This window comes from Vanacampus margaritifer, chromosome 9, assembly GCF_051991255.1.
Source record: "Vanacampus margaritifer isolate UIUO_Vmar chromosome 9, RoL_Vmar_1.0, whole genome shotgun sequence".
NCBI classification, from domain to species: domain Eukaryota; kingdom Metazoa; phylum Chordata; class Actinopteri; order Syngnathiformes; family Syngnathidae; genus Vanacampus; species Vanacampus margaritifer.
The window spans coordinates 14,433,697-14,457,749 of NC_135440.1; the positions used below are offsets into that span (position 1 = coordinate 14,433,697).

The 24,053-nt window shown below is 39.8% G+C and overlaps 3 protein-coding genes across 5 annotated transcripts in view; 1 reads left to right on the forward strand and 2 right to left on the reverse strand.

Annotated features, from left to right (window-relative positions):
- Positions 1 to 2,165: 2,165 nt before the first annotated feature.
- On the reverse strand, positions 2,166 to 9,048 carry LOC144057537 (ferroportin). Of its 2 annotated transcripts, XM_077575223.1 has the most exons (9): positions 8,881 to 9,048; positions 8,620 to 8,725; positions 8,465 to 8,532; positions 7,507 to 7,666; positions 7,111 to 7,226; positions 6,823 to 6,949; positions 6,491 to 6,745; positions 4,647 to 5,321; positions 2,166 to 3,391 (listed from the first exon to the last, which is right to left on the reverse strand). In XM_077575223.1, the coding sequence occupies exons 2-9, from the start codon at positions 8,720 to 8,722 to the stop codon at positions 3,132 to 3,134; spliced, it is 1,764 nt and encodes a 587-aa protein (XP_077431349.1). In that variant the 5' UTR covers positions 8,723 to 8,725; positions 8,881 to 9,048; the 3' UTR covers positions 2,166 to 3,131. The 2 variants fall into 2 exon arrangements, with proteins under 2 accessions (XP_077431349.1, XP_077431350.1); XM_077575224.1 differs by lacking the exons at positions 8,620 to 8,725; positions 8,881 to 9,048 and having other exon boundaries at positions 8,469 to 8,520.
- Positions 8,635 to 24,053, forward strand: part of fhod3b (formin homology 2 domain containing 3b) — a 98,160-nt gene continuing 82,741 nt past the window's right edge. Inside the window, exons 1-2 of one of the 2 annotated variants that reach the window (XM_077575221.1) lie at positions 8,635 to 8,737; positions 18,818 to 19,330. In XM_077575221.1, coding sequence (XP_077431347.1) covers positions 19,166 to 19,330 — 165 coding nt within the window. In that variant the 5' untranslated portion in view covers positions 8,635 to 8,737; positions 18,818 to 19,165. The remainder of the gene's footprint in view (positions 8,738 to 18,817; positions 19,331 to 24,053) is intronic. The other variant, XM_077575222.1, reaches the window with a different exon arrangement.
- Positions 10,917 to 17,609, reverse strand: slc6a19b (solute carrier family 6 member 19b). Its single transcript, XM_077575607.1, has 12 exons — positions 17,408 to 17,609; positions 16,126 to 16,266; positions 15,914 to 16,051; positions 15,674 to 15,855; positions 14,043 to 14,153; positions 13,730 to 13,842; positions 13,522 to 13,650; positions 13,287 to 13,443; positions 12,876 to 13,080; positions 12,633 to 12,792; positions 11,462 to 11,624; positions 10,917 to 11,373 (listed from the first exon to the last, which is right to left on the reverse strand). Exons 1-12 carry the CDS (start codon positions 17,607 to 17,609, stop codon positions 11,185 to 11,187), a joined length of 1,890 nt encoding a protein of 629 aa, XP_077431733.1. The 3' UTR covers positions 10,917 to 11,184.

Here is a 24,053-nt window from a genome sequence, read left to right on the forward strand (position 1 = left end):
TGTAGATGTGAGGTAGTGTTGAACTCAGTATAATTTGACCTTAACTTAAGCTGGTAAATTGTTTGGTCTAAAAAAATTCCTTCGAATCTGCTTCGAACACACACACACTGACTCTGTTGGCATCATCGCTCACGGCCACTTTAAATCTGATTGAATTTGTTTATGAGATGTTGTTGTGAGAAAAGTACCCGGAGAAGTATATTTTGTCTGGAGACCGGCACAGCTGCAAATCTGTTGTATAACGTGTTTAAAAATTCCACCTGTTACGTGATGTTTGGAGTCTGTCACGATGTCCAGAGATCTCTGTTTTTTATTAAATCATTTTTGCAAAGGTGTTTTTTCTTACATTAAATCTGTCTTCATATTTTTGGAACACGCAAAGAGGACAAAATTAAAAGTATTCCTCTTAACCCTCAATGTTTGAAATAGAAATAGTGCTCATATTAGTGATGTAATTGTGCTTGTTTATAGTAAAACTCATTGAAACTTGTTATATGATCATCACCTTTCGAGTTACGGTGAAATCAAAGGAATGTTACATCGTATAGAGTCACCAAGGACGTTCATTTTTCCCATATGGCCATTTTATCTTTTAGCGTTCTATCGATTTGTTCGCAGTCAGCAGTGAACGCTTGACTGGGTCCTTGCAAGGCCATTCATTTGTGCTGGTGTCCCGAATGTGCTGACTCATTGAAGTGACACATGAAAAAGGGTCTATGATTTCAGTTGCTCTTGCTTATCTTATATCTTTCCACTTTGAGTTGTTTGAGGAAGTACAATAGGAGTATACCTACTTTCATCTGGTGTGTGCTTTTTTTTGACTCCACAAGCAAGGCACACTAACAAATGTGCAGTCTTAAAGCGTACAGTACATATTATGGAAAATTGACTTTATAATTGCTTGTATGCTAACAGTTGTTTTTTTTGCACACCCGCCTGCCTACCTACCAAGTGTGAAATTAAACAACCTCTTGTTATCTTTTCTTATTTGCTTAATTCTGCGAAAATGATAATACATTATGATCAACATGACATAAGGAATTGATAGTGTAGACATCAGTAAGAAAGAAGCTCTTCCTCATCCTCTGTGTCTTGGCCCTGCAGGAGCCGCGGCGCTTGTCAGAGGGGAGCTGACGGAAACAGTCTGTCGTTGGGGTGGCCAATGTCTTTGATGATTTTCTTGGCTCAGGACCTGCACCTTCTGGTGTCGATGTCCTGGTGCAACCGTGCATGTCCCCTTCAATTGTCCAGGTGGGTGAATTGTACAGTGGAGGACATGGGCGATGGCCTCATCAGTACGCCTGTAGGAGCCAAAAGAGGTGGGAAGTGACGAAGGAGATGAAGTCTTTAGTGAGTCTTTCGTAGCGTCTCATCATTGCTGGACAGGAAGACTTGAGTTCTTGATGCTTGCTTAGCGTAAGTCTCCCAATATTTTCTAATGTCTTATGTGCTGGGTTTACTCTTTGGATTTTTTTCCGGCATGATTTTAGAAGCATACTTTCATAGAATATTGGTTGAATTCCAAATTACACTATTTGCTCCGATGTGCTCCTTTTCCCAGTTTCTCAGTGAGGCAACTGTAGCCTCCGTGTGCTACCACTGACCCAGTTTCCAAAGTAAACAAATTTCAAAGTGAGAATGCCTAAAGTCAGACTTGTTAGTGTGTGCACGTTAATCAGGGAATAGCATGAAAAGCATCAGGGATGCTGCAGGCCTGCAGCGGAAGAAGGAGGAAGTGATGAAAGCTCATTTTGCTTGTTGCGCTTTTTCACTGATACCCGGATATTTTAACCTCTGGATATTTTCTTACACTTTAAATGATAAATTATGGAGACTTTTACATCATTCTGTATTACACGTATGGCGCTGCTCCTAACTACTTCGAGTGTAGACTAGATAAATCAACATAAGCAGATAAAAGTACTGTTGCATGAAAATTAATTATAATCATAGAGCATGATTTGGAACTTACTGCCACATAGTAAAAGTTCTGGCTGCTCAGTGCCATATAAGTGGTACATTCTTTACCATGATAAATTACACATTACAACTGTAGACATCGATTAAAAAAAAAAAACATTTTTGCTACATTCATTATGTCAAGACAAAATGTCATTTGAATAATTCTTTATTGTTTATTATGATGAGGATGTCAGTCTAAAATAAACAGTGACAAAACACGAGATGAAGAGGTCACAGTGATACAAATATATTGCAGAGGTGATGCTGGTTGTGGGATGTACATGGAGGCCATATGAAAACATGGAGGAGCAGGAAATGATCCCAAAGTGGTATTTGCCCAACTCTTTTCTTGCTGTTTATTGAGGTGAGGTTATGGTAAGTTCATTTGAAATATGAAAGTGTGGTTGAACACCACCAACAACGTTTTGAAAAATATTTCATAACACTATGATACGAGATTTTAAATGCACAAGCCATTGGAGAAAGGTTTTGTGACTAAGTTTATATGGCAAGTGTTTGCTTGATTCCTGCACAGGAAAATGAATCTGGTGAAGAAAATGTTTTGTCCCTTAAAATGGGAGCTGCCTTTCTTACTTTTATTTCAGCTTTATTTCATACGATCTCATGTGTAATTCCCTTTATTTTCCTTTATTGGAATATTTCCAAGTGGGTGGATCAGTAACGTCTTGTATAATGTACCGGGTATGTCTTCTTCTTTTTTCTTTTTTCAGTGTAGTGTTTTCCTCACAACAGCAGTTCTTTTGTGCGCGCAGGTTAAAAAAAAGTCACCATCCATCCACTTTCACAGAGAAAGCTTTAAAAGGTTCATTGAAAGCCTTGCAGTAATCCTATGGGGTTTACGAAGTACTGTTGTAAATTCCACTAGGACATCTCCCCTGGAGGTTTCATTGCTGCGTTTATAGCGGCCATTCATATTCATGGTACTGTGTTGCTCCCATTCTATTGCACCTGAGTTCTGGTTTGCTGCTTTATCACATGCAGGCTCTGCAGGGAGGAAGCAGCTGAGGTGAGACAGACTCTGACTGCGGTGTGCCGAAATGAATGGCTAAGTCACAGAGCAGGAGGGAGACATTCATTTCACGTGGTCAGAGCGGACTCGGCGCTGGTAAAGCATCACATGCTTGCATTTGCGGGCCTTGTCTCCCCTTTTAGGTGTCCTGCCGACGTTTTCGCTTGGCTTTGTGCGCATACAGGAAGTACATAGTGTGTCCAGTGGTGATGAAGAGCACAGAAATGAGAACTAGGATGCCAAAATGCTGTGGCTGTGGAGCAGAGATGACCATTATGAAGTGGAGCAGGTCCATCAGGTAATTCATAGAGCTCTGCACCCCATTTACAACACCTCGCTCGGACTCACAGATGTTCTCCTGCAACAGCTGGGTGACTGTCAGGTCAAAGGACCACAAACCTGCAACACAAATGACACCGGCCTTGAAAAACTTCATTTGTAGTCGTAACAGTGTACATCATAATGATCACTTCCACAATAATATCCAAAAGTGCCTTTACAAATAAGGTGCGGATTTGATTGACAGTGCAAGAATTGATCACAATTTCTTTATTATTGTGGTTGTAGTCCGCAGTGGTATAGAACTGTCCTACTTACTGCATCACAATGAAAGCTATTTTGGATACCTCAATTAGTTAGACAAGAGTGAAAAATATTGGGAACGGTTCTCATTATGATACAATACAATTTTACATCACTGTAAACTATGAAGCAAAAAAAAATTTTTTTTGCTTTCATTTGTATGAAAATGGAAGCCACATATTATTAGCTACATAAGATTATTATACCTATTAGCAAAAATTCACATATAATTTACAACCATTATAAGCGCATTTGGAAAAAATAAAATAAAATGGTGTTGGGGACCAGCGCTATTTTATCCCATGTATAGCACTTTGTATAGCAGAGTGATAATTGTTTTTAAAGTGCTCTATAAATAAATTAGATTTTAGTTCTTCTTTCAATGGCAAACTAGCTGAAACAGCACCTCTACTGGTTGCAGCAAGTGCTGCACTATTTTTTTTGCCATATCATTCCCATGTTTCAAGAAAGAAAAGCGCTATATAAATCTCATGCATTATTATTATTATTATTATTATTATTATTATTATAGAGCAGCGTTTCTCAATAATTTTTTTATTACCCCCCCTCCAACCCCCAAGGATAAATAACATATTTTCACCACCCCCCCACCCCCACCCCCCAACTCCCTCGACTATAAAAAGTATAATTTCGCTATAAAATTGCTTGAAGTAACCCTTCTGCAGAGGTGCTAATATACTCCTTGCACACTGACAATGAGAGCAGCACTGCCATCTACTGTAGTGGATGAGTAATTACGCTAATCTATTACAGCAAAAAATAAAATGAAAAATAATCATGCACCCTCCTATTTGAGGACTGCTAGTTTAGTTCGGATAAAATTGATGCTACGTCTACAGAACAGACATCATTTGACAAAACCCAGTTGTCTTATACAGTAATTTAGTGTAGTTAAGAGATTTGTTGTTGTTGTTGCATTTAACCAGAAGGTTTGGCACACAGATTGAGCATTGATAGTGACATTTAACAAGTGGGAAAACACTGGTGGATGCACTGTATAAAAGTAAATGAAATCCACTGAATGCCGAGTGTTGTTTTGTTGTCCGCTCACCGATGCGTGCCGTGATGACCCCCATGAACAAGAGGATAATGGAGATGTAAGACTCTGGCGCGCTACCGGAGGGCACGTTGTCAAAAAGTACAGTGTTGTTGGTCCAGTGGATAGAGGAGCGGTCAGGGAGAAGCGGCTGATTGCTGCCTCCCCTCAGAGGAGACGTGTGTTTTTGTCTTTGGCTCGCCATCCCTCCAAGCTCCGAGGAGGAGTTCGAGGTAAAGTAGGGTATGAGCAAGCTAAGATCCATGGGGCTGCCCGGGGCAAAGACGGAGCACACACACAGGAGCAAGCAGCCCAGGTGGATGCAGCTGGAGATGATGCCAGTGTTGATCAGACCGTACGTCTTCCTCAGTCGCGTAAACATGACGGTGCCCATCAGCCCCGTGATGGCCGACACGCCCATCAGCAGACTGAGGAGGGAGCCGCTTATGCCCTGAGTGTAGGCGTAGCCGGTGGTGATGCAATCAAAGCCCAGTACGGTGGTGTAGAGGAACGCCAGGCCCATCCCCGCCAGGAAGACTGGCTGCTGATAGTAGGACCTCCACCCGTCCTTGCAGGTGCTCACAAGCCAGCGAAACCTCCGGAAGCACAGCGGGAGATAGGTGATTTCTTTTAGGTGAAGGCTCGCGTCGCTGTTGCTTTCTGTCAGAGGTTGAACGACTTGACCTTCACCTGATGACAAATAATAAACAGACAATATATAGGGCATGTTTGTGCAATTTTTCACATGGTAATAATAATCATTTCTATCATTTAATTTAATTTTTATTTTATAATTTAATATTAATACTTTCTAATAATTTCTCATTTCAAACACGGGTTCTAGGTTCACGGTCCTGCATTTTTTTTTTTTTCACAGTTAAAGTTAATAATTATTACAATAATTGTTACATTCTAATGCTGCCTTCGAGGAAAGTGGGAGGTCGTCCAAGTCATACCAAAAAGTGAGCACTGGAACACCCCTTTGAACTCGTACATTTGAGTTGCGAAGTCGGGGGGAAAAAGGACCCCCGACTTCATTGACCATCTGACGTCTCTTGTATGGCAAGCCCCATGAAAAGACAGACCGTGAATGGAAAAACATATGATCTTGTCTATTTTGGATGTAATTCCATTCTTGACCACCAGACGGTGGCACACAATTTACTGAGACGATGTCAATTTGAAACAGGAAGAACAAGAAGAAGAACAAAAAAGCAACGACAGTAGGTTTATTTTATAATGTACATATTTTTTTCCATGATTATTGATGTAACTTGTGAGATAAATTCAGTTTGTTAGTTTGGAGAAAAACGGGGTTGTTTACATTACATTAATGTATTGACAATTCCAAACATTTGCGCATTTCTGATATTTCCACAATGCAACGCAATGCAAATGCTTTCTTAACACTATGAAAACAAATGGCGTACTGTATTGCCTTTGCCTGTGACTTGCATACAAACCAGGCAGATTGTTATAGTAGTCAAACGGCATCTCATCACATTTTGAAATCAAAATGATCCTCACAAATCAAATTACAACGATCCAAAGTCCAATGTTTTTCAATGAGTGGAAGGCTTTCACCGAAATCGCCGCCATTTTGATTTGTGACGTAAGCTCGGAATTGTCAATATTCTACAATAATTTTTTATTATTCATTGCGTTTGTTTAAATATGTGTTCAAAGACTTTAAAAATTAAGTGCCATAAATGTTATACAAACATGTTTAGGGATTATTTGACTTCAGTAGGAACGACACATGGATATAAATTAGATGTATCGGATGTGACTACGGCATGGAAGCTCACGTCGTGCTCAGCTAGCATGGAGGCATTTGAAATGAAATCCCACCGTCATACCTTGCGATCCCCTCCTGTCCATCCCTTGCAGATCGGCCTGGTCCACCTCCACCGTTGGCGGTTTGACGGAAAGAGCGGGGACGATGCGGTACACCCGCGACAAGAAGAAGAACTCCACTATGAGAGACACGAGGTTCCATCCCAGGATGAAGCCACACCCAACTACGTTGGAAGCCAGGGTCATGACCTGTCCCACCGCAAGCGGCGCCAGGATGTTCGTCACCTGATCTATCCGCCTCATGGTGGCATTCATTCCTTTTGTCAGGATCAGGGAGGCCGAGGTTAATGCTTTCTTGCCCGCCGTCACCACGTGCGAGAACGAGCCGTCTTACCGGCAAGGTGGCCACGGTTGTAGCCGGTGATGACTATGATCCAGTCCCGCTGGATGGCAATGGTCAGCGCGGTGCTTGCAAGGTTTGCCACATCTGCCAGGACGATCACCACCGTATAACAAACTACCTTGTGTAAGTTTTGCGATGCGACATGTTATTACGGAAGCACTGACGGATTGCAGCCACAAGCTCACAGCACAGAAACAACAGCAGCAGCAATATCACAGCCATTAGCCGTTATTGAATATGAGTGAACGGACATGCTGTCATTATGTCGGGTGTACTCACAGTAAGCCAGCCATCCCAGATCTGCTCAATCCTTTGCTTATATGAGAAGACCAACATCAGCACAATGCTACAAATTGTCACTGAGATGTTCTGGATGAAAAGAGACGCATGTGCAACTGAAATAAGACACACAAAAAATAAGACCTCAGAGCCTGGATGATATTTTTCATTCACGAAAGCTAACTTAAACCAGATTTCAGTGACTGTGAACCGCGCGCCGAGCGTAGAAATCAAATCAGGAAGTGATTTACACTCGAGACGCCGGAAAGGGAATGCAATTTACCAGCACACGGCCCAGCCTCGAGATTGAGATGCACTGATTTATCACCTGCTCGTCTGATGCACAGTAATGCATGCTAAAACTTTGAGGTGGGTGTGAAATTGCTGCCCGCATACCTTTGTTCCTGGGATTGCGGTCCACCCAGTCTCCGATCAAAGCTCCCAGCAGGAGCACCGAGCCGGCCACCACCAAGCCAAAAACAGCAGTCAACAGCAAGTTACGTCCGTACAGCTCAATCAGGAACACGGAGATGGCAAAGTGCCACATTCGGTCGCCCTGATTAACACAACATAAACCGACAGTCAAGTCAGCTAACGTGACAATTTCAATTTTAAAATAATATACTATGCATTACTGTGGTGTGGTTCCCTTCACCAGCGCAGTCCTACATCACATTCCATAGTAGTTTGTAATATTGGCGGACCAGCCACAACACCAAATGTTATGTTGCTAAACAAAACAGCAGCACCTACTGAGGCACTTAAAGTGGAAGTCAACCCCCATTTTTTTCTTTTGACAATAATCCCACTAGTCTATGGTATTCTGGTTAATATTGTGTTAGTTGAATATGAGTTAAGCAACAAAATCCAGCCATTTTTATCCGTCTCAGGGGGCAGCCATTTTGCCACTTGCTGTCGAGTGAAAATGACATCAATGTTGCTCAGGTCTCAGGTGACAACCAATCACGGCGTAGCTTCAGAAAACAGGTGAGCTCTGATTGGTCGTTCCCTGAGTAACATCGACACCAAGTAGCAAAATGGCCGCCCCCTGAGATGGATTAAAAACAGCTGGACTTTGCTTCATAACTCATACGCCACAAGTGTAATATTAATCAGAATGTCATGTTTAGATTAGTAAGGTCACATATATTATTGTCAAGACATGCCTGATCAGTTCATTCCGGTCTGCCTAACCTGCCTCGGTTCTTGCCATTTGAGTCATTTTAGCTTTCATTATCTCCAATTTGATCGATGGTGATATGTCCACATAAGGGAAACAAAAACAACTTTAATGATGCTGCCTTGTGTTTTGCTAGATGTGTGTGCGTGTTGGTGTGCAGGAGAGGATTCTTACCCACATTGACAACGCTCCACTGACATAGATGAGGAACTTGGGCCCCTTGAGGTAGATAAGCGCCGAACCTTATAAGAAATGCATAAAAAAAATGGAATGGAGGTACGTTTTTGATTCTGATCAATACATTCCGTTTTCTCCAAAGATGAGCTCACCTGGTATGCTCCTGGCTTTTTTGGCTCTCGCATTCCTGATGTCGTCAGGCTCGAACTCCACCACAACGCCGCCACATTGGGAGGACTCGGCTCGCTGGGACATTTCCTGTGGAAGGCGGTAAACTTGTTAACTCTTTTGTTCAAGTGTTTGAGGTTGACATCAAGTAGTCACCACTAACAGCTCGTCTGATGAGTTATTTTGGAACGGAACTCGGTCAACAAACCAAACGCAGCTGATAAAGTCCAACTTAGGCGAGTCACCTTGTTTCCGGTGTTACACTCGATCCTTGCTGCTGTTTCTTGATGATGTATGTTGTGCCATGAATCCTACATTGGGATGCTCGTCTTTCCTGAGAGCTGGAATTCAAGCTGTAGTAGTCTGAAAGGCTTAATAGCATCCCAGTGCTCAAGTGCACCATTGTATGAAAGTGCCAGAAAAGCAGAACAGGCAGTGGGACAACAAAGGCAGCCAGCATATTCCACAGCACGTGACAGCGGGGGAGGACAATGTCACCGGCCGCCCACTCCACAAAAAGCACAAATGTGTGGCTGCACACATGTGGGTGCGCACACGCATAGGCACATATACCTGCATATTGTACTACATGCTATATTTCCATGTTTTCGGTGATTCGACACGCCCCTGTCAAAATGACCCAGAGACATTATAACTGGCCCTGGACATAATAAACGTTAAAAGTCTTTAATCTAGCTTTCTAAAACTTTTAAACCATGATCAAAATATGTTGTACACTAAATATCATTGGTCTAATAGCATAATTGCTAAGTAACTTTTTTTTAATGTTTTGACCTTGATTGTTCGTGGCCCAGTGGAATAATTGAAAAAAACATGGCACAAGTCAGGTACGCTGTCTTCTAAAATTGAGCCTTTAATTTAGCATCCTGAAGATGATTCTACCAGGAATTTTATTGTGCACATGTTAATTTTTTAAAATTTTGACAGAATCAACTCAAATGTACATTTAAAGCCATAAAACCTCTCAAACCTAAACCAAACGTTGGGGACTCAAAATTCTTGCTGTATTTATTCTGGAGAACCCACGGGGTCAAATTTGGCCCCTATAAATTCTGCTACTCAAATAACAAAGACCTTTTTTTTTTTTTTTACAAATTTAACTTCAAAAGTCCAGAGTGCCACTTCTGACCCCTGCATGGGGCCATCTAGTGGATGAATATTGCACTTACATGAGCCAGAGTGGTGGTGACAAGATGGCTAAAATGCAACAAATAAAACAAAAAAAAAATATTGTTCAATGTAGCTGTGTATTTGATTGATTATTTTCTTAAATTCTAAATAGTTTACTAACAGTTTTTGTTATTCTGATTTTTCGAAATGATACCCCTAAATCCCAAAGGGTGAAATTTAGCCCTAATCCTAAATTAGGGAATAAATTGAAAAAAACATTGAAAAAACATATATTTTGGTGTTCAGTGAACTTATAGCAGTCATTTAATGTATAATTCATAATTTTCCAAAGAAGAAAAGGGTTCTTGGGTTTTCCAGGGTTAACGTTGAATATGCATGAGCGAGAGTGAGCGATATGGCCAACGTTTTGGCGCAAGATATGGATTAGTGAATTAGTTGTTGACAGAAAAATAAATACATAAATAAATAGAAAACATTTGGTGAAAACTTAGCAAAACTTTAATGTAAACGGTGCTGCTGTGCCCGCCTTACAATTCACATAAAAATATTTTTTTTTAATCCCTACTATAGGGGTCAACAATATTGCTTATTTTGATAGCATATGAAACGGATGTGTTTTTTGAAACATTAGTAGTTCACTGGTGAGCTATTCTTCACATGTATTTTTTTGCATTAGAGATATATTATTATACATTCATGTCTTGGTTAATTAATGAGAGGCTTGCCTTTGCCTTCATTTAATATTCAGCTAAATCGTTAATTTATACCAGGAGGAGAAATACAATAGCGTTAAGTGGCCTTAGATGATCTAGTCCCTGTCTCAAGACTTTATTTCTAAAAATAATGGGGGGGGGGGGGGAATGCCGTGAAATTTAAATTAAAAACGGTCATGCTTTGCTTTTTATTGAAGCAGACATATTACTTGTGCGATGTATTATTGCATGTGTACTTTAAAGATCATTATATTACTTTTCTCCTCAGTCAACAAATCGTGACAAATTAAAATTATGGTTAAATCCCCCAAAAATACAACAAAATGTGCACAAAAGTTTATTAACATATATTTTATATGGTACACATTAAAAACATCACAAGCTAGTATTAAGGACTTAACATTTTTAATACAAAATACATAAACAAGACAAGATTAATGGTTGCTGGGGGAAAAATACAGAAAATAAACAACAGTCATGCTAAATGGCAACAGATTTATTTTACTGTACTCACGCCTCAAAAATACTTTACACTTAACAAATCTCTATACTGACCCCTGCTGGCCACATAGCTACAACAACATAAAGCTCTACTGTATTTTAGTTGTACAATATGCACATTGTCAGATTACTGGAAACAATAAATGAGTATCTGGTTTTGAAAAACGGATTCAAACAAAGCCTTTATGTCAGTGACAATTTGGGCTTCCCGTTTATTTCAATGCTTAGCTGTGACTTCTTTGTCGTCTTTGCCCTTAAACATTTAAAAAGCGCAATGAGAGGTATAGCAAGGCTGGGGATGCCTGCCAGGATGAAGATGATCACAAAGATCCACGGTGGATACGACTTCTCCTCCAGAGTTGGGAATTTCTCCTGAAAACAGTGATTATTACAAATGAGTTACATATGGCCTAAAAGACCCTTATTCATAATACTTCCAAACAGATGTTGATAAACGTACATATGCGGGATCCCAGGCTTTGTAAAAGAGCTTTTCTGAAATTTTGGTGATGAAGTAAAAGATTACGATAAAGATCATGATGACCGGGCTGATGAACCTCCACGTAGCCTGCCAGAAAATGTTTGGCTTGTGTCCAATCATGAACTCAATGTCTTCATTGAACCTGAGCAGATAAACATACAAAAATGCATGGCAATGTCATAGTCAGAATCAATGTACCTAACAAATACACATACTGATACCAGTGCTTCTGAGTTATTTTTGTTAACGCCCACAGGAAGAAGAACATATTTTGTTGGTTTTTATGTCTGCCATGCCACTAAGAAATTTGTAGGATTTTTTATTAAAAAAATATATAAAAAAAAGTAATAAGCATCACTACTGTAATAGAAAAACAAACTAAGAATGGGTGCGTACCGATAAAAGGTATCGGCATTGGGCCGATACCCGCTTTATTTCAAGGTATCGGTACTCGCAACAGCCTGCTTCTTTTTGGTAGTTTTATGGTCAGGAATTGTTAAATTAGAAGAACAGAAAATAGCCATTCATTTCATACAATTTTAAAGATGTTTTAAAAAATATATATATATGTTTTTTTTGGGGGGGAGGGGGTTATATTTAACGAAAGGACTAGTGGTATCGGTACTTGGTATCAACATCGAGGACTACTCAAGTTGATCAGGAACTGAAAATTAGAAGAACAGAAAATAGCCATTCATTTCATACAATTTTAAAGATGTTTTAAAAAATATATATATATATGTTTTTTGGGGGGGGATTATATTTAACGAAAGGACTAGTGGTATCGGTACTTGGTATCAACATCGAGGACTACTCAAGTTGATCAGGAACTGAAAATTAGAAGAACAGAAAATTGCCATTCATTTTATACAATTTTAAAGATTTTTTTTTTTTAATATCTGTCATTGTTTTTTTAGGGAAATTATATGTATATGTTGTATCGGTACTTGGTATCAGTATTGGTGACTACTCGAGTTGATCTCGGTCTGGAAAAAAGTAGTATTGAACGTCCGTAATTGTAGTATGATTTTATACAAAATGTAATTTGGTTGGGTTACCTGAAAACAAAACATATAATGAAACATGCATCAGCAAAATGTTATTTTGTAAGGTGGAAATGCAATTTAAAAAAAGAGACCATTTTAATTACCTGTCTATCCCGTATATGTAAACCACTGAGATCATCTCACAGAATCCGATGACCAGCAGTGGGATTGATCCTCCATACGTGTCGAATAAAGACAGCCAATAGTTCCCTGAGCCTTGGACAAAGATCAGGCCCACCAGACAACAGAGCACGCATGTCACACCTGAGGAAGTGGAACCAAATTTTTTTTTAAATAACCGACAGTCCCTCACATTGTTAAACATGTGAAACTCGTGTGCGACCTACCGGTGACGGCTTCTTTGGGCCATTTCTTTGGAAAAACCTTGAGGTCTTGCAGAGGTACCACAACGCCTTCAATGTTCCCAAACATGGACGATAGGCCGAGGCTGAAGAGCATGACGAAGAAGAGGACCGACCACAGTGGGGACAAGGGCATCTTGGTGATGGACTCTGTGAACACGATGAACGCCAAACCCGTACCTTCAACTCCCTAAAATAAAGAACAGACACAATTTAGCAGCAAGTACGTCAACAGATACTGCCTGGCTATTGAAAATTGAAACTCTAAAAAAAAAAAACACATTTTAAAAATCCCGTAACCAATAAGGTAGGCTTTATAAACTGTTGGCATGGTTACATAATTTTAGTATTTCACCTTTGTTTAGATATAAATAAAGAGAACAGTTGCGTTGTTACCTCACTAAGAAATGTTTTTAAATCACAAATGCCCAACTCCAGCCCTTGAATAACACCGGGATGTGTTGCATTGAGTTGCTGTAAAGCCTCCGTGTAGTTGCTGTCAACGATGTGTCCCTCAGGAAGGTCAAACGTGTTGAGGAGCGTCAGGATGTTCCTGAAATGTAAAAAAACAAAATTGCGTAAAATAAGACGTTTCAGCTCGTAGAAAGGACATTTGATGAATAATAAGCACTCGTTAATGCAGGTATCAAATTGTTGCGTTGCCCTGAAGCCGATGACCGTATAGATGACCGTAGCGGCAAACACAGATGTGAAGCCATTAATGATAGAGATGATCACCGCGTCCTGTTCACAGTTGTTACTGAAAGCATATGAACACATACAAGATGACGTTTTTGCGTATGTGCGTGCTTTGGAAAGCTGTCGAACGTTAGACTCACTGTACTGAGTTGTAGCTGGAGAAGGATATGAGGCCCCCAAAAGCCAGAGAGAAGGAGTAGAAGACCTGAGCACCTGCGTTCATCCATGTCGACGGGTTAGCTAGCTCCGCCAGCTGCGGATTGGAAGCAATTCGTGAACTTGATCGTGGTTTACGCAAGGATTTAAAAACGGACCCCAATGAAAATATGAACACAATTGGTTTAAATTGGATTCTTAATGTGCCTGTAAGAACTCTTGTTTTCCCACATGAATCATTTTTTGCATTATAATTTCTTCACTAAAGTCAATCAGGGGTAAACATGGAAAACTTACATCAGGTGTGAATAGAAACTTGAGTCCACTCAAAGATCCCTTCAGTGTCAAACCTCTGACCAGAAAGATGGTCAGCACCACATACGGAAGAGTGGAAGTCACATATACAGCCTGACAAGAACAAGAAGAAAAAACATTATTATTCTTATTTTTTAAAGTATGTCACTTTTGGTTGCCTCAAGGAGAGATATTATAGATTTCCCACAATTTAAAACAACAAACCTGCAAGCTCATTCAGGAAATTAGATGACAAAGACCAAAATTAAGGACATTTTCACTATAATTATTTGGGTTGGGAATCTTTGAATGTCTTACGATTCGATTCAATTCCGATTTTTGTGTGCGCAATTCGATTCAAAATCGATTTTCGATTAGGAACAATTTTTGATTCACAAAGATTTGATTGACAATGATTTTTGCTTCAATTTAAAGATGTTCAAGGAATCGTAATGATCTACTCCAGTGTGACTCGCTAATGCTAATTAGTGCTCTACTCGCGGCACTTTTATCACTCAAAAGAACGGCTCCACGCTGCAAAAAAACAACTTTTATTGGAATAACTTGATCGTGACTTTTTCCTTCTACTCTATAATGTGGCTACAACTTAACAGTGTATCAAACCGCGTGGAACCACCCTGCCCCTAAGTGGCCAAATTGGGTACAACATGAACAGCGCTCTCAATAAAGGCACACACAAACAAAGGTAATAATTGTAATAAAATTGATTTGGGGACATTTAAAATTGATGCTGAATCGTACTAAATGAGAATCGCGATTCTTATGAGAATAGATTTTTTGGCACACCCCTAATAATTGTTATTAGTTTTAGTCAGATTTATAAACTTAAAATGTAGTTTCAGTTAGTTTTTGTTATTTTAAAAGCATTCTTGTTTTTATTTGTATTTGTTTAAAGGTGAAGTCAACCCCATTTATTTATTTATTTTGACAATATGTTCTATGCAACCCCACTAGTCTAAATACGGTATTCAGGTTAATATTGCGTTATATGAGAATATAAGTTAAGAAGCAAAATTCAACCGTTTTCATCCATCTCAGAAGGCGGCCATTTTGCCACTTGCTGTCGAATGAAAATGACATCAATGTTGCTCAGGTCTCAGGTAACAACCAATCACAGCGCATCTTCATAAAACAGGTGAGCTCTGATTGCTCGTTGCCTGAACCCTGAGCAACTGTGATGTCATCTTCAGTCGACAGCAAGTGGCAAAATGGTCCCCCCCCCCGAGATGGATAAAAACGGCTGGATTTTGCTTCATAACTCATATTCCAAAAATGTAATATTAATTAGAATGTCATGTTTAGATTTGTGAGGTCACATATAACATATTATTGTCAAGAAATGTTTATGGTTGACTTTTTTTTTTTCAGTTTTACTTTTATTTTAAAATGTTTTCAATTTTAATTAACTATGCTAACCTTAGTGTGTATGGGTGTTATTATCTAACTCAGGTGGATTGTGATGACACATTTTCTCAAACAGGCAGATTTAAAAATAAATAAATAAATAAAAATCATACTTGGAAAGCACTCTAGAGATTCAACTATTTGTATGTAAACATTATAAAGTTAATTTTCCCATTATTCGTCCAATTTAAAAGGAAAGTATGCAGTACCTTGCCAGTCGTCTCGATCCCACGCACGATGCAGATGTAGAGCACAGTCCAGGCGCATATGTGACTTAACAAAGTCCACCATTGTATGCCGCCATCATCCATAATACTTGTAGTTGTGTTCAGAGTCTCCCTGTACCAGAAATAATCCACTGGGGAGCTCCTTGCACACTCCGAGACCAGGCCTGCAATTATATATATAACTTATTTCATGCAAACATTTACTAACATTCTGTGAAATACCTGTTAAATTTTCATTCATTGGACAGTGGCTCCAAGGCAGAGGGTCTTGAAACGAATTGAAGAAGTACCAAAGAATCCAAGCAATGATGGTGTTGTAGTACAGGCTGATGGTCAGAGATACACACATGGAGGCGATACCTGCAAATAAAGGTGGCCATTTTTTTATTAACGTCCTTTAAGGCCTGCTACGACAAATTCTAAACGATGCTCACCAATGCCGGTCAAATAAGGATGAATAGACGACCACACCCCCAAACTGCCTGCCCTCAAACGCTGACCGATGGCAAACTCCAGATGCAGCAGAGGGATTCCCTCCAGAACCAGCAGGATTAGAAAAGGGATCATAAACGCCCCTGCGTGGAAGACAGTTCCCAACGGTTATCTTTATTTACATCCTGTCATATAGCGGATGACATTGAATGACTCAAGCAAACATAAAAGCAGACAGCCTGTTTTGCAACCCAGAAAGCACGTGCACTTTTACAAGAATGCCAGCCTTTGTACAGAGTATAACATTTTTTTTAAAAACTTATCTTCCACTCAGGATATAGTATTGCTGGTTCAGCAGTTTTAACACCTCTTGGACACATCATTTCAGACAGATGCAGACTACAATAACATGCCCGTGTGAGCTGTAAAACTTTTACTGTGTTTATTTCTCAGGGTAACATATATACATAATGCAATAAAATGATCTAAAATACACTATATTATAATGTAGGCTATAAACAATATTATATAACCAATGAATTTTATATCTGTGTGGAGCTTGACTGTAGCTTGTTAACGAGCAGGATGGTGACACAATTGGTTCGTCCATGTGACGTGCAAGAATATAAGTGCATCTCAATAAAGTGTGTGTGTGTGTGTGTGTGTGTGGGGGGATACATATTTTAACAGCTCAGTTCAAAAAAGTAAAACTCGTATAGATTCACATACACATGATGATTCTTTCCATTTTGATGCAATATCATGAAAAACGGCTATCATCATTGCAGGGCCTTCTACATGCAAATCATATTTCATGTGGAAATTCAAGCAAAAATTTTTGAAAATTTGTCAACATTAGCAGCAAACAAATGTAAAACCACAAGGTCTACTTGTAGTAACAATCAAAAAGTACATTAATTATCAATTGTGGAAAATGGTGTTATCTCAAAAACTAAAGCCAATTAAAAAATGTCGCCATTGAAATATCTTTGGCACTCGAAAAAAGTTCGTGTCGTTTTTGCCAAAAGGGGGCCGTCTTGGATATTTTTCATCGAGCACAAAATAGAGCTTTGCCACTCGAACCCATAGACCAAACATGTAAGGAATATGCGTGCGAGATTGTTGTCACATGTAGGACACTTCCGGCAGCCCCTTTAATGTTTTTTTTTTCCCCAAGTAAATTTTATGGTTTATAATTCAGAGAGTAGAGTTTAATAACCATTAAGCAATATTACAAAGAATACATTATATATGGGAGTAAAACTTACTGAAGTCCTCACTCACCTCCTCCATGACTTTGACACAAATAGGGGAAGCGCCAGACATTTCCCAAACCCACACAGAAGCCCACGCAGGTCAACATATACTGTGTCTTGTTCTCCCATTTGGGTCTATCCCCCGCCTCGTCCTGTTCCAGCTTGTCCAGCTGCTGGTGCGACGGTATCCTGTCATCCAGGCCCGGGTTGGGGACTGTGAGCTTCATCATGTGTCAATAACGCGATGCTATGGTGGTGCACTGCACTGGGATGTAAATGAGGGACTATATAGCGACTCTTTGTTACATATTGACAGAGAGCATGAATTTGGAGGTGTGACACCTTTTGAAGCTCACACATGAAACTTAAGTAGTGTCTTATCTGACAGTGATGGGTCATTGCACTTGTAAAAATCTATGGGGAAACATTCCGTTTTAATAGTGTTTACTGTACAGGGTGGCCTTCAAGGCTTCTGTAATCATCGTCTCAGCACAAATCACCACTGTTTTTATGTACGGCTTAGAGTATAAACCAGGGTTACCTGGCAACCGTAAAAGTGAGAGGAGGAAGCAAATTGAATTTCTCTCTGTCCGTTTATTTATATGTTTGTCTCTTTGTCCATCCATCTATCTACCATACCACTGATATTTTTGACATAATTTGTCATAATGAAACAAGGACTTGTCATTCTGATGGCACTAGCCATGCTCATTGACAAATTAATTTGATTTTGAGAGATGAACTAAGGATTTTGAACAACAGGCTGGCTGTTGCAGGTCATCAATTGTTTTGAGAAAAACACTTTACCAAAGTGATTGAGAAAAACTACAGGCCTAAGCACTGACAAAGGCCAACAGGTGGGTTGGAAGAGAGACTTACAGGAATTGGGTCTTCTAAATAAAAGGATGGGCAGGAAATAAGATGAACATGACATCACGCTAGCTAGCTTTCCCTAGCTAGCTAACTAGGTTTACCTTAGCTAGCCAGCTAGCTTTACCTTAGCAAGCTGGCTCGCTTTACTAGATGTCATCTCATTTGCTCATCATTTTATAGTTAGCTAGCTAAAAAGATAGCTAACTAGGTACTGTTACTATAATAAATTTGTAAATTTAGACTTTATTTAAAAAAAAAAATTGGTGTTGATGGACGGCTTGGACGCATTCATATTAATAATAATTTTAAAAACAAATAAACTAATAACCAGGAAGTTTATAAAAGATGCGTTGCAGTCTTTAATAACACGTTTTATTATATAATTAAATTACCTAACTTATATTACATTTGCAGTTAAACTAGTTTGTTTTGTTTGTTTTAAAGCACAGCTCTTGTGGTGCATCTCATTATTATTACGTGGGATGTCTTCATCAAACTGTACTTTTCATCACGGCCCCTTGAGGGCGCCACCACGCTCGTAACATGAGCCGTGTTCTGCTTCCAGCTTGTGCTTGGCGCATCGCTCTCTAGAGCAATGACCAAGAAGTGAAGTCCTCAACGGCTTCAGCACCACAACACTCCTGGATGCCGCATAAGAGAGAGACACAAAGCGCGAGACAGAGACAGAGCCCCGGATTTTGACTTCCTTGCACCGGCTGTGTCTACGACCCTGTCCCGGCTTGGTGCATGGGTGGTGTAAGGTGGAGGTGGAGGTGGTGGTGGGTGCCCCGCATGGAGACGCTCCGAGTAGGATAAGAAGAGACAGCTGCGGAGGAACCTGCGCCGGAGGCTCTGTCGCGAGGCGTCCGCTGTTTTGACCCCCAATCAGCCGGCCTTGCATGGAGGACACACCATGGCCACGTTTGTGTGCAGGGTGCAATTCTTAGATGATACTGATCCATTCAACAGCACTAACTTCCCGGAGCCCAGCAGACCTCCAGTGTACACATTCAGGGAAGATATTCCTCTCATCAATCAGATTGCTGGAGTGCACCGACTGCTTCGAGCCCCGCATAAGGTATGCACTGTTGACATGCTCTTTAATGCTTAACCTGCTCCTTCACACATGCACATTAATAATTAGCTGAGGTTGCTACCAACAAATACAACATGGATGGGCCATGGAGCAAGTGCACTTTACGGATGGGGGATGCTGACATGCACGGTAACACAAAGAGTGCCATATACAATAACTTATGGTTATTTGGTTGTGATTTTAATGCGGGGTGGGAAGCATCTGCTTATGTTTACTTTAATCACATTAATCCCTCAGTTTGACCTAATTTTAGAAAACATAATGCCCAGGAGCATTCATAGTGCTATAGTGGTATACATCATTTTAATTTAAGGGATTGTTTAAAGTGCAGCAGCACAGTGCGTTAGTGGGTAGCACATCCGCCTCACATGGGAGGTAGGGTTTGAATCACTCCTGTGTGGTTAGGTTATTTTCCCTGCACTTGCATGGGCTTCCTCCTACACTCCTAAAACGTGCATATTAGATTAATTGAATAGTTCATTTGTATACTGTACACAAAAGTACCAAAAGACCCAGACTTCATCAACTGTGTATTTCTTTAGATCAGTGATTGTCTAAGATAAGATATGGAACAGAAGCCTCGGGATGCTCCTCCCCTTTCTGCAGCTCACTCCCTGTGAGTAGATAGATACCCTCCACTATCTGCAAGTGAGAACAATTAAAAACACTAAGAGCAACATACAGCTTTTTTTTCCCCAGAGATGTTGCACACTTACCATTTAGATGCAGTTGTACACAGATGCTTACAAATAAATGCTGACTCTGCAATAATGTCAGAAAAGTATTTAACTGTAAACACATGCAAAGTTTTTGAACAGCAGAAATGAGATTTTCAGCAACCAAGTGACATGTTTTAAGATTTGGACTCTCAGAGATTAGGGTAGTCCCAGCGAAAACCTGTAAGAGAGAAAGTTGTTGTCTTTGAATTCTACCTGTTTATAAATAGCACGCTTCCAACACATGATGCCCAGGGAGTTGAAACGTCTCATGTGCAATCCCGGCGCATTTCCTGTCACTGTCATTCTGCTGTCTTTGCACTGGCCACATGTGTGCGTTTCAGGACTGATTGGGTTCTACAGAGGATCACAACTATTGCTTTTATATATATATATATATATATATATACAGTATATTTAATGCAATTTATGTAGCTACAAGGATGACGTTTTAATGTTAGGGAAATAATCTATGTAATATGAGGAAAAAAATAATACTACTATTGTGGTTTCAGTGCATCATAATAATGCATTGTCATGAATGGCTAAGTGCATATTCTGTTCCACGCCCGATGGACTTGTTCCAGATCTACCCTTATCTACAAAAATCAATTGATCAACAGTCTTTCAAAATGCTTTCCTCCTCCTCTCTTATGGTTCTTCCTAGTGAGTGACTTGGTGGCCTTGAGTCTGGTTTGCACAGTGTGTCCAAGTGAGAGGAAAATATTGCTCAGTTTTGGAGCATGGACTCTCACTTCTCACAAATTTCAATCTGGACACGTTGTTTTCCTGCATTTTTCTTCCACTAGAAATTATAGAGTCCCATAATGAGAAGTTATGTGAAATGTTGTAAAATACAGGTTCCTCCTCAGCGCATGTCAAAGGACCTTCAAATACTTTTACACATTGTTATGCACATTTGTGGCTGTGCTGGTCTCTCTGCAGTTTGGACTGTTATTTCTCAGCGCAGGAATCCCGCAGTAATACTTCTGTAGTCTTGATTACAGTTGTAATTTGTCATAAAAACGGCGTTTTCAAGCAATTTTCTTGAGGTCACATAACAAAAAAGAAAGTACAGAAAGTGTTGTACAATGGAAGTGTTTAGGGTAAAGTCCATATTATGCAGATGCACCATGCATTGGAGAGAGATAGCACAGTTCAATTGTAAATTGCATAGTGTTTATTTTTAGTCTTTCTGCCTTTACTGCCTGCCTGGTCAGTGGACCACAGTACGGTGGTTGAAGGGAGAGGCTAAGGCTCAGTGTGAGTGCACACAACTGTGGTTCCCTCTCTGGACTTGGTCACAACACAGGGCCACCATGGGTTCAAATCCTGGGTGGGGGACGGCTAAGAAAAACCTCCACAACCTCTGTTGATGTGATAACACTGCTCTTGGATTTATTTGCATTTGTCTACAAAATAATCCGACTCAAATTACTTAAGGAAAAGCAACAGTTATTAGCATTTATGCTAAAGTTAGCATTGTGTGCAGGGCTTTTACGAGTCCATGTAAAGAAGATCAGATGATTTGTAAATGTTAGCATGTTTGATTTTATTTTGTATATATTCATGTTTGTTTGTTTTTAGCCTCTTTGTTACTTAAAAATGTACCTTTAGTGACCTCACTTGATTTATTTACATCACCACTTTTGGAGGTCACCTAGAGCAAAAACAATAATTCATTGCCATAACTTTGTTAAACAAAGTTACTGCATTCTACATTATATTTCGCACTGAGGGAATGAGTAAACAAGGACCATCTATTTGAACTGTTTGATATAAAGTTTGTTTTGGGCTCACATTACATAATATTATAAGCAGACTAAACAGTTTTGATTTCATCTGTAACTTTGTGGCAGCAATTTCTTTCTAATCAATGTTGTTAATCAGTACAGTATAGTGCAGCGTTTCCAAACATTATTTGAGCAAAGGCTCAAATTTTACATACTCATTGTTCACCATTCAACAAATATAAAACATATACATATGTATACTGAAACAATGACAATATTGTCTAAATAATTATACTCACAAATTAACTTATTGTGAAATCTGAACCTGTTTAGCTAGCACCTGGTGGATACACAAATTAATTGGAGCTAATGCCATTTGGTGGAAGAACATTACATTTTTGAAATAAAGACATAATGTTTAGCGTTGAGTGAAAGTGGATATTGTTCCACGGTGCGCAAGACGAACGCTCATGTGACACTAGTTCTCTTGCAATGCCACATTCCGCCACCAGAGATGCTACTGAGTTTCTGCTGCAATTCTCCTCCACCTGTCAACCAAAGAGGAAAAGTATTACTCACGCTAACTAAAGTTGATGTTTCCAGGTTTGTACTGTATATTTCAACTTATGAGGAACAGCTGTTACTATTTAAGAAATGTACATTTTGGATATTTAAATCAAGTATAACTATGTAAGTATATGATAAATTGGTATTAGAAAACAGCTGTGTCGTGGTAAATCAATTCTTACACCGAACTGTACTAGTGTAAAATATATATCTACATAAATCCATTTTTTTTTAACCCACTTAAGGAGCTTAGACCCTGTTTTTGTGCTCTTGCTGGTCATAGCAAAACATGAGTGCGCTAGCATTATTTGGTGCCAGGGAAACACTTTGAAATGAGTTGAGAGCTTCAGTTAGGCAAATGTACAGTAGTTTGTTTTTTTTGCCGGCCGCTTGTGGCAGGGTTTGCTCCTTATCCCTGGAGACTTATGTAGTTTAACTGGATATCAAAAGTATTTACCCCTTTTTGGTGTCTGCCTCTCAAATAGTGTCCTCATGACACGTTTCATGTGACTGTCACTCACATTTGGGTTAGAGGCAAGTCTCTTGGCATAAATAAATGCTCAGCCTAACTTTGGTGTGTATGTCTGGATGTGCTAGTCTGTAATTTGCAGTCTGGAGAAGCGCTCTCAGGCCTCATCTGTGTTTGTTCGGCATAGCTGGCCTCGCTTGCCTTCTTTTTGTCTGCCTCTTTCGATTACCCACTTTACTTTGGGGTTGGAGCAGCAATCAAAATATGATTGTCACCCCCAGAGTACAGAAGTACAGTAATAGGATTGGCATATGTTTACTCTATCTTCATAGACTACTTTAAAACGTCCTTGATAAGTGTATTAATCGTTCCTTTTTCAAGGACGCAATCCTTAGGATGTCAGCAACACAAAAATGATCTCACTTTTTATCATCATCACAATTTATCGTTTTGTGGTTCTCACCACACTGCAGTTGCCCTTTTGTGGTGGCGTAATAAAAAACACAAACATGTTAAGGACAAACCAAAACATACTTTGGATATCCAGTAGGCGAAGTCTCATTTGTGATGTCACACATGATGAAGGTTTGAGATAAAGTTGTGTGTGACTTTGGATTTCTCCAGATACTTACTTGAATCACTTTTGGGCTGTACTGACTTTTACAACCTCCTAAATATTTTAAGCTCCATTATCGTGAATATTCTAAATCTTGTGCGGGTTTTTCTGTGCAGAGGCAGATTAGACCCAGTAGTGGTAATTTCACAGACTGGGCACATGGAAGACTGCCACCCACCCCTGATTTTTGTGTCCACACATTGGTAGCTGTGAATAAAATATAGTAATGGTAATAATAACAATAATCATGGGTTCAATGAGTTGAATTCTAAACTATTCAGATGATTTGATGCCCACAGTTTAAATATTAATGAATCAGCGGTTTACCCTGTGCAGGCACTTAGACATGAGCGTAAATCGACTTTGTGCCACTAATGTGTCACTCTGCCAGACGCATCTCCAATGACACTTCCTATGCTGTGCAGGCATGTCAACAAAAATAGACCCTCGGAAGTTAATTTGGAGGTCACCATAGCTCTGAATCTTGGATACAACAATCAACTCATGAAACCCCCCCCCCCCCAAAGACCTGACAAATGGCACGTCCTCCTGTGTCACTTGATCAAACAAAACAGGACGAGAGATAAGAGACACCACACTGCCA